At 33.6% G+C, this 11,266-nt stretch overlaps 2 protein-coding genes across 3 annotated transcripts; both read right to left on the bottom strand.

Annotated features, from left to right (window-relative positions):
* Nucleotides 1-4,267: 4,267 nt before the first annotated feature.
* On the bottom strand, nucleotides 4,268-7,401 carry LOC106774419 (nuclear transcription factor Y subunit C-9). Of its 2 annotated transcripts, none has more exons than XM_014661407.2 (4): nucleotides 7,264-7,401; nucleotides 6,988-7,027; nucleotides 4,999-5,806; nucleotides 4,268-4,607 (listed from the first exon to the last, which is right to left on the bottom strand). In XM_014661407.2, exon 3 carries the CDS (start codon nucleotides 5,803-5,805, stop codon nucleotides 5,023-5,025), a length of 783 nt encoding a protein of 260 aa, XP_014516893.1. In that variant the 5' UTR covers nucleotide 5,806; nucleotides 6,988-7,027; nucleotides 7,264-7,401; the 3' UTR covers nucleotides 4,268-4,607; nucleotides 4,999-5,022. The 2 variants fall into 2 exon arrangements, with proteins under 2 accessions (XP_014516893.1, XP_014516892.1); XM_014661406.2 differs by having other exon boundaries at nucleotides 6,981-7,027; nucleotides 7,264-7,400.
* Nucleotides 7,402-10,372: 2,971 nt separating this feature from the next.
* Nucleotides 10,373-10,783, bottom strand: LOC106774822 (uncharacterized mitochondrial protein AtMg00810-like). The gene has a single exon (XM_014661853.1). It carries the CDS (start codon nucleotides 10,781-10,783, stop codon nucleotides 10,373-10,375), a length of 411 nt encoding a protein of 136 aa, XP_014517339.1.
* Nucleotides 10,784-11,266: the final 483 nt, after the last annotated feature.

Below are 11,266 nucleotides of genomic sequence, written 5' to 3'. Positions count from 1 at the left end.
ATCGAATAGTTCTTGTTTGCAGTTGCACTTCTTCCTGCAATTGTGGTTTAATATTGAAGATTCAAAAAGAGTGTGATGATGATTGTGTTATAAAATTTCTTCGTGGCCTTAATTTCTCTCAATTTTGTTCTCAAATCATGCTTATGGAACCTATGCCAACTCTTGTTAACACCTTTTCCTTAATTCTTCAACAAGAACGTGAATTCAGTGGTTCTTTCCCCCATAATTCTCAAGAGTCTATTGCTCATCTTAATTTTCAAGACAGTTCCAACAAGAGTTCAACAACAACCGTGGGTCAAACATGTTCTTACTTAAGGCTGTCATAACAATACTAAAAATAAATCTACTCCTCCAAAGTCTTATGCTAGTATGTTTGATATTAAATCATCTACCGTTGTTGTTGATCCTCATGTTGTGAAGAATGATAAAACTAGTACTCAATTTGTTATTTCTAAAGAGCAATACGAAGTTATACTTTGCTTTGTTATAACTAGGAAGGTCAACGAATCATGAAGCAACAAAAGTGTGTAGTCGTTATTTGGTTAAAAAAAAAAGTTTAATACATCATTTGATCCCTCCTTTTGAAGGTTTGGTTCAAAATGGTTCTATTTTTGAAAAAAGTTCATTGAGACCCCATATTTAGTTAAAAACTATTCAATAAGGTCTTTTTCAGTGATGTCGTTAAAATCATAACGGTGCAAATGCCAGCGTAGGCAAACTTGAGTGAGCTGTGAAATTTGATGAATACGTGGCACTGTGAAGAGGTTGCACTGCGTAAATATTTTAAAAAATTAAAATGACGCAAGGTAGGTGATAGGTTTAAGTTTGGGTTAAAGAAAATTACCTTTATCTAAGAGTGATTTCGTCATTTCTGGGTTCAACATTGTGGTGAAAGTGGTGTTCCAATCAGTATTGTCACCGTTGCCGCAGAACGAAATGCGCCACCACCAAACCCTCAGGCCACCATGCCGCCGTCACCATCATCAACACAAACCTACGATTCGAAGCAGAGAAAAACAACAGAAAACCCAGAAATCAAACCCTGGCCACCATGAAACCCTAAACTGTGTCGCCAGTAATCAAGGCAAAATCTCCACCATGCGTTGCGCCTCACCACCATTAAGCAAGAACCGAATCGAAATCCCTAACCTGCAAACCAGAAATCCCAACCCAAATATTAACAAGAAAATCGCAATCGCGACACCTAGAAACCCAATTCACACCTGCAGCAAATCATAAACATATATAATCACTACCCAAATCGCAGAAACCCTAGTTCGCAAGCAGTATCCATGGGCACCAACCTGCAAATTGCACAAGCCAGAAACGCAGAAATAATATGAAGGTGAAGTTTAATGTTTACGTTCAGGTGTTTATATATAATGTTAAATTTAGTTTCCCCTTTGGTCAAAAAATGTGCAATGTGGTCCCTTTTTCAATTTAAAACTGTGTACTTTGGTCCCAAATGGATATCAACGAAAAACACATGATAGATATCTGACTTAGTTTCCACCTCCAGTCCACTATCTTTGTCCATCTCTTCTCCACCATCCACCTCCTCTCCACCACTAGTTTCCACTTCAGTCCATTATCTCTGTCCACCTCCACTCCACCGTCCACTTCCTCTCCACCATCACTTTCCACCTCCACTCTACCCTCTATTTTCACCTCAAACCCTAACCCCCAAATCCAACAACAAGAACATCAAGTAAGTAGGCTAGGGTTAGCAACACTTACCTCATGTATGTACGCTCTTCAAATTTGACCTTCAATGAATCACCGCGCCATAGTGATTACAAGACCAGTTTCATCAGATTGTTAAACCCAGAAATGGCAATAGGATTCTTAGATGAGGATAATTTGATTTAAACAACAATTTTTTATACCCCCAAAATCATCATCAATAGAAGAAAATACCTATATTTAACACAAAATCAAATTAAACCCTAACCTCTAAATAACACAAGAACATCAACTAATTAGGCTTAGATTAGGATCATTTACCAGTTTCACAAGAACGAAAAACCCAGGAATTGACGTTTTTTACTTTAATCCAGCAGAATCAAATAAGGGTTTTTTACTTTAACCCAGACTTAACCTATTTTACTTCATTTTATTTTTTTCTTAAATATTTACACATTAAAATGACTTCACAAAGCCACGTAAACATCGAAGTAAGCAGGTCATTGAAGTTTCGCCACGCTAGCATATGCACCGTTACGATTTTAATGACGTCTACGAAAAAGATCATATTGAACATTTTTAAACGAAACATGGAACCTTAGTGAATTTTGTTCAAAGATGAGATCATTTTGAACTAAACCCCCAAAAGAAGGAACCAAATGATGTATTAAACAAACAAAAAAATTCACTTCTTATTATTTGTCAGATACTCGTTTAAAAAATATTTATAAATATTTTAGAACTTGTGAATATATTTGGATATCCACACATATTTTAAAAGAAATATTTTATAAACTTTTAAAATAAAATTAGAAAAAATATAAAATATAATATAAATTAAATTAAATATAGAAATATAATATAAATTAAATTTAATATAAATTAAAATTTAATTTTAATTAAATTTAACTTAATAAAATATAAATTAAATTTTAATTTTAATTTTAATTTTTTTATGAATAATAAATATGTACATGTAGATATAATATGATACCTGTACTCTACTCACTTATAAATAGATATTAAATATTTATAAATATTAACTTTATCCGCATATGTTCGTAAATACGAATACTTTTTTGCCATTCTATGTTACATGTTATTTACAATCTTCACTCAAAATTCATCATTGTTTCTAGAAATATGGTTTTGACGAAAACATATGTTTTTACTATACTTCTTTCCAATCACAATGACAGTGATATAACTATTTTTTTTATTTTCTTTCTTTAATTGTTTCAATTGCCACAGCTCCCACTCCCACCCAAGATAGTAATGACACTTCTACTATTGTTTCTAATAATTCTCAAGTTATTGTTTATGGTCATAGAACTTCTCTTTGAGTTAAAAATAAGTCTTGTGATGTTGCTTCCACTTCTCAATCTAATTTTTCTACTCCTTGTACAACTCAACTTGTTGATATCTTACTAAATTTCTTCATCTCACTACTTTCAAGACTGTAATGGTCAAGTTAAATCTTCATGATATTCATGCCCACCTTGAGAGAGGGGTGACAGAGATATAATTATTTGAGATATCTTCTTCCATTTTGTTTCAGTTAATTAGTCCATTTATTTTCTATTTATAGACTGTTTGCTTGAATCCTGTCTATTCAAGCATCCACAAACTTTTGTGTAACTCTGTTTTTACGTTTTCCACAATGAAATTTTTTCTCACAAACATTTTCTCAAACACTTACACGCTCACTCTACCTTCCCGTTCCATTCATGTTGAATTGGCCATGGCATAATTAGTGGTCATTATTAACTTGCTTGTAGTCAAATACAAATCCCAACAACTACAAGCTCTTTGTGCCATGAAGGAAAATGGAATATAGGCAATAGCATGAAATTATGTAATCATTATAAATTGACAAGAAATATGGAGCTCGATTTGACCTCACACAACACCATCAGCATAAGTAGCATTCACCTTTTTAACCCAGATATGAAGAAGAACTGACTCATCATAAAGGGTGTGACTGGAGAATCTTTCTACCAACCTAACAGTATAATTTCCAGGTACCCGTGCTTGGTTCACTCGTCATTTTGTGAGCACCACACACTTACAATTATCATTATTTCCTTGATTGAGTGGTCCCTATCCACTTTTTCAGAGTCATTTAGCTTTAACATGATCTCCATTTTATCTCGTAATGTTGTTCCATAAAGCTAGACCACCAGTGATTTTCCATTGACAAAGGAGCTAAAACATTTGTTTTAATTGTTAATTTAAAAATCAGTTTGGTTTTTAGTATAAGATAAACACTAACATCTTACTCTACACAGTTCTAAAAAATTTTTTATCATGAACTAAAAAATAATTATAAATCATGTAATTCTGCAAGTAATTGCTCATAATACCCCTTCATAGCGAAAAGGTTTAACCTCCATGTAGTCCAATTTATCAACATGGGCTGCTTACCAAAAACGGAATCTTGCAGCAACAAAGTAGCAGTCGTTTCTCCCTTTCATTGTGATGAGTGATGGGGTAGAAGAGTATGTAACTCGCAGTGGAATTACTGATACTGTACATATCATAAAAACTGCAAATGTGCTCTTGCATAAGTTCTGAGCATATCAGATGTGACAGGTGAAATCTTTCCAACAAAGCGAATAAGGAACCCATAATGTGAATGATAAGATGGGATATATTTTGGGCACATGGCAGGTTTAAACACTCAAGTAAAAATCCTGCTGTGCACCAGTAAATAAATATCATCATCTGATGACCTGTAATTTAAACATGAAAAATACCATTTTATCCAGCTAAATCAAAGACAAAGTTAAGTTTTTCCCTAGCACATTATCTACATATGTTTATAGTCTGCATTGCATGTAAACTATCAGCTACAGCTTCTGCTCGCTATGGACTTCCCCAACCTTTCAGTTTCACATTCACAACTCAATCTGGTGCCTGGTTATCTGCAAGATAGAAATATAGGCAATATCAGACCAAAGAACCGTGAATCTGTGATGAACAACAGTATAGAAAAAATTTAAAGTATCATGTTGAAAGTCCAACAGAAACTGATCAAAGTATAAAAACAGAGAAATATCATGTTGAAAGTCCAACAAAAGCTTGTTTATGAAATGGCAGAACAAAAGGGTATAATCACAAAAGGGCATACCTATTATACGAACTTTTTTAACTATCAATAATAGTCTACATAACAGAATAACATTTAGAATCCATCAAGGAAAAGAACTGAAATTGAAACCGCAGAATAAAAAATTTAGTATAACTTACTAAATAAAGCATTTCAACATAAAATTTAATTCAAAGAATTAAAAGTGAAAGAGCCTAAATCCCCACCTTAATTTCCAAGACACATAAGAGCTAATGTTCTGGAGATGGCTGACGTTGGTCTGGAGGCTGGGGCCACATCTGTGGTGCCATGTAGGGGTGAGACTGCTGAGCATACATGTTTGGGTCCATTACAGGCTTACCCATTATGACACCACCGGTTCCAACTTGAGGAGCATGCTGAGGAGGCATGTAGCAGTATGGAAGAGCATCAGCGGGCCCTCCAACAGGCATTGTTCCTCTAGGGATTGATGCAAGCACTTCATCTTTCAAGTCCTCACGGGGTACAATGTCAACCAAGAAATCAAAGATGTCAGTCCTTGTGATTGCTGCAGCAATGTCATTTTTTTGAAGTGTTCTCCTTTTGTTCTCTTCAGTGTGATTCCAAGAACGCAGGGTTAACTCTAATATGAACATTTCACATGCCCTTGCAAAGATGACTGGTGCCTCAGCTGAAATCATTCTAACATCCTCATCAGCCTTCATAATCTTCTTGATCCTTGCCAGGGGAAGACTGTGGTTCTTGAAATCAGTAACCTTCTCAATTTCTTGGTACTGATTTGACCAAAATTGTTGGAGCTGTTGCTGAAGCTGATGTTGTTGTTGCTGATGAATATGCTGATAAGCAAGTTGATGCTGTCCAAGCTGTGCTCCAGCAGGTTGACCAGTAGACTGAATGGTCCCAACCGATGCCACAACCGACCCTGGTGGTCCAGTTATTTGGCCTTGCTGATATGGGTTAGAACCATATGGTAATTGAGCTCCACTACCAACAACCCCCATGGATGGGTTCTGGCCATGCCCTTGATGATCCATTCTGTTTCAGGAAAAATAAAACTATCCTGAGTGTTTTCACTTCTCAATTAAGACAAGTTTCTCTATCATACTAGTATGTTTTACTGTGATTAAATATTCAAGGAAGGGATGAAAAAATGGTCTCTAATGCAGTGCCCCTAAATCATGTGATGGAAAACAACATGAACTTCGCACAAAAAAGTAGGTAAATATTTTTCTTGATTTACGCTATACACTAAAGCAGGCAACTATTTGCATAAAGCATTAAAGCAGGTGAATATTGCACACAAAGTATTAAAGTAGGCAACTTTGGCAGCTAATAGAAACACACATGTAATATGTGTGACACAGTTCAGAAAGCACAGTCAACCAAATATGTATGATGATCACCAAAAATATCTTCACCAAAATGCAATCCATTTAAGAAGCATCGGATGCTTCCAAAAATACAAGACAACCACCCAACTCAACTAAAGAAAGAAATCTATAAGAGTGTGTTCACCTAGGGTGATTGGAAGAGTGATTGAGTGGATCTGAAGATAATTTTTTTTTGTTGTTTATTTGAATAAATTTGGAGATAAACAAGGATGGATTTTGAAGTAAATTATTTTAATGTCATATAAACTAAATCCTACACCAATTCTCACAAAGTTTATTTTAAAATCCACTCTAGTTTACTTCCCAATTCACTCAAATAAACAATAAAAAAAATTATCCTCAAATTCTCTCAAATCCACTCAATCACTCTGCCCGATCATCTTAAGTGAAGATACCCTAAAGAAATTAACAGTTCAAAATAACATGCAATCCAAGATTTCAGAAGATTTTATTTCTGAGCTGATTTTAGCACGGAATCATAAAAATTTTAGCACGGAATCATAAAAAAAAATTAAAAAAAAACAGCTTTTATTTTTCATATTTCCTAACAATTAAGATCAAAGAGAATTTTTCAGTTCAACAAGCAGTTTTCACAATCACGGCAATCCGTGTCCGCGGCGGTCGGCGTCAGGAAAATCAACCAAAGGAACCTCAACAAAAAAATAAAACAACAGCAAATTGGTGCACAATGAAAAATATCCTCAAGAATATAACAACTGTCAGACAAAAGCATGAGACCACGCTACAGTCAACCTAAACAAATGCAGAATCATGAACAAAATCACAGACATATGTAACCGTGTAGGAAGAGTGGTTACTTGATACCGTCGAGAGATGATGTTGCGCTTCCCAAACACTTATAATCCTGAAAAGGAATCAAAAGGCGATAAAAGAAAAACAGAGAAATGATCAGAAATTGTGTTCGAATCAAAGATCTATGACATAAGAATTGTGGTGAATGGAGTACAAGAAACAGTTTTTTTAACCAAAGTTCATAGCAGACAAAAAAAATTTAGGGTTTCAGAAGAAAAAAATACAAAAACAAAAAAAGCATAGCAGAACTGGTCATGAGGATTAACGATGTTTCTGTTTGGAACGAACCTCAGACAGCGAAGTGCGAAAACAAAAGCTGTGTGATCGATTCTGACTAACATTGTCGGACCTAACTCTTATATTGCCCCAAGTGTTTTCAATTTTCTCACTATGACCAATTTACCCTTTTCATATTCCGTGCTTACAACATGACATTCTTCCTCGCAAACTTACATAGATTTAGATCTTCCACTTATTTGCCTTAGTCCCGCGGTCATATCAAAAATCCTTTTTTTTCATTTTTAATTGTTAAAAAAATTAACTAATATTATTGAATTTATTATATTTTTTAGAATTTTAATAGGCTGTATGAAGATATAAAATAAAGTTTTCAAAATTATGTCCAATAAATTAACTCTCTAAAGAGTATAAGATGTTAATTATTAACTTAAAAGTAACTTATATTTTTGTAAACAAAGTATTTTCTTATTTTCTTATATTTGGATATTGAAGAAAAAAACTAGTGAAAAAAAAATTGTTATATTTAAATTAGAATTATCTTTTTTATTTTAATAAGATTTTATGTGATGATAAATTTTGGAGGTGTCATAGATATCAAAATTTAAAATAATACTTATTTATAATATGTTTTATAATTTGGTGAATGTATTCTAAACATTTAAGATTATTTGGATTAAATGAAAAATGGTAAAATAGGTGAAAAATAAGATTATTATTATTTTTATTATTATTATGTATTATTTCTATTACAATAAAGTAAAATAAAAACATTTATAATATGTTTTATAATGGTATAATAAGTTCATGTCAAATATCATATACATCTCAGTTAAATTGATATAAAAAGTATATCTATAATTTATTTATGATGGTATATGAAAAATGTATTAAAAACTTTAAAGCAATTATTTAGATTTTGAGATAAAAAGTTTATAAAATTGTTATGAGTTTTGAGCATTTATGAGAAAATTGATAAAATTGATGTGCATAAATGAAGTTATGGAAAAGAGAGCTAAGAAGTGGGGATGCTCTGACATTTGTTTTTAATGCGTGAATTGAAAACGTTGCAGGAAAACAGAGCAGGAATTGCTTTTGGCAGGATTTTAGGGTTTCTTCTTCTTTTCATTTGTTCTATTCTCTGACTCATCAACCATTTCGCTATTTTCCTTTCTGCTATCATCAATGCAACGTTCAAACCTTCATAACGGTACTTTTTAGCTTTTTCAGCTTCGCTTTTCTTCTTTATACAAAATATAATTTGGTTAAAATAGGGTATCTATTTTCCAATTTCGTCTTCTTCTTTTAAATCTTTTCAATTGAGTCTTTATAAATGTTAATTTAAAACAAATTAGCTCCTGCTGTTAAAAATTATTAACGGTGTTAAAATTGTGCAGATGTGAGTAGATGACGTAGTTAAAATTCTCTTTTTGAAGTGTTAAAATTGTGCAGAGGTGTTAAAATTGTGCAGAGGAGAATGGGAAAAATTTGAACACCTCTGCACAATTTTAACACCTCAAAAGGAGAATTTTAACCACGTCATCTACCCACCTCTGCACAATTTTAACACCGTTAACGATTTTTAACGGCAAGAGCTAATTTGTTTGAAATTAACACTTATAAGGACTCAATTGGGAAGGTTTAAAAGAAGGGGACCAAATTAGGAATACCTTACGAAAATAGTGACACCTAAATGGTTTTAACCATATAATTTTAGTGTTACTGCCTTCATCTACTTTCACAAACTTTTGATTTTGGAAAATCCTTGATCACAAATTAAAAATGATAAAAAGTTAATTTAGACATTAATCTTATAATTCAGTTGGTGGTAAATCATCAAGCTCATACAAATTCCAAAATGGAATACCGAGAATATAGTATGTAAAGACCTTTTTTAACAACTTAAATTCTAAATTTTCATCTTCAAGATGAGAAGTCTTAAGTTAGTATCATCCATCATTTAACAAAAAAATAGTATAATAATAAAACATATCATATTTTATCGTGTTCATGAGTTTTTATCTGGATCCAATTTAATTATTTTGATTAACTTCGTTTTATCTTAATTTCATATTATCAATATTAAAAGATATGCCTATCATGATGTTGGTATGATTGGATATACATAAATCGAGTACATCTTAACTTAGGTGGTTAAGATGTTTTCTAACATCTACACTAGAGTATCTCTTCTCCACCCTAATAACATAATATGGTATATGTTTAATTCCTTATATTATTAGGATAATATCAGTCTTAGAGTTCTTATGATGCTTACATGATGTTAGTTATGTAGGTATATGCATAGAAAAATTTGTATTTCTTTGATTATATGCCTTTATAGGTATAGTATCAAATTAAATCTATTTTAGTATTGTAATTAAAAATTAAAAATTTAAATTATATCTATAAAAGTATATAACAGATATCAGAGAGGCAATGTTCAACATAGAATTCTTGTTCCCACACTCATGGAGACGAATACTAAGACAACTCATGAGGATAGAAACCAAGAATAGAAACTAAAGAGAAGAAGAGAAAAGAAACTTCTAAACTGTGTTATTGAGAAAAGTAAAAGTCGAAGTCCATTACAGAGGAGAAAGGTAAGTATTTTATATACAAAAAGAAAAAGAAAAGAAGCGGTGGAAAAACTGAAAAAGTAACAGAAGGTAATAAATGTAATTTAAGTAGGATTCTGACAGCCCCCCTCAAGCTTGGCATAGATATTCATTGTGTCGAGCTTGGAATTAATATGATGAAAGGAAGCAGGAGGAAGCGACTTTGTTAGGATGTTTGCAAGTTGAAGGATGGAATGTATGGGAAGCAATTTGACAATTCCTTGCTGGACTTTTTCACGAATGAGGTGGCTATCGATCTCGATATGCTTGGTGCGTTCGTGGAAGACTTGATTGGTGGCAGTCTTTATGGCAGATTGGTTATCACAAAAGATGGTTGCAGGTTGAGAGAAAGAGTGGTGAAGGTTGTTCATGATATTACTGAGCCATTGGATTTCGCAAACTGTTTGAGCAAGTGCATTGTATTCTGCTTCAGAGGAGCTTCGAGAGACAGTAGATTGTTTCTTAGATTTCCAGGAAATGGGAGAATCGCCAAGGTACACAATGTAACCAGTGGTAGATTTTCTTGAGTCAGGGCAGCCAACCTAGTCAGAGTCGCTGTAAGCTTTGAGTGTGAGTGAGCTGGTAGCGCTGAGGAAGATGCCCTGTCCAGGAGTGTTTTTTATGTAATGTAGTATGCGAAAGGCAGCTTGGTGATGAGCTTGAGTGGGTGAAGCAACATACTGGCTGAGACAATGAACAACACAAGTTATGTCAGGACGTGTGTTTGTGAGATAAATTAGGCGCCCAATCAAACGACGAAAAACAGTGGGATCCTCGAGTGGTTGGCCTTCATAGGAGACTTTGGTAGAGAAATTCATGGGTGTACTGATAGGGGCAGCTGCGATCATCCCAGTTTCTCGAAGAAGATCCAGTGCATACTTCCTTTGGGAGAGATGAATGCCTGTAGAGCTGCGAGCAACCTCGAAACCCAAAAAATAAGACAAGTTACCCATATTCTTTATTTTGAATTCAGCATTTAGCATTTAAGTAATATGATCAATGGCAAGTATATTATTACCAGTAAGAATTATATCGTCAACATAGATTAAAAGGATGGTGATGATATCACCTTTGTGGTAAGTAAATAAAGAATGATCACCAGATGTTTGATTAAAGTCATGAGAGAGAAGGAAAGAGGAGAGCTTTTCATACCATTGTCGGCTTGCTTGTTTTAAGCCATAGAGGGATCTGTGTAGAAGACATACTTGGTTAGGTTGGGAGAGAATAAGTCTCGGTGGTGGATGCATATAGACTTCCTCATGTAAGTCGCCATGTAGAAAGGCATTGTTAACATCTAGTTGCCTTAGAGTCCAATTCATTGTAGCAACCAAGGATAGAATTAACCGAACAGTTGTGAGCTTTGCAACTGGTGAGAAGGTGTCAAAATAATCAATACCTTCCAATTGTGTATATCCTTTAGCGACAAGTCGAGCCTT

This window comes from Vigna radiata, chromosome 10 (genome assembly GCF_000741045.1).
Source record: "Vigna radiata var. radiata cultivar VC1973A chromosome 10, Vradiata_ver6, whole genome shotgun sequence".
NCBI classification, from domain to species: Eukaryota; Viridiplantae; Streptophyta; class Magnoliopsida; order Fabales; family Fabaceae; genus Vigna; species Vigna radiata.
This window is presented reverse-complemented; position numbering and strand designations above follow the sequence as displayed.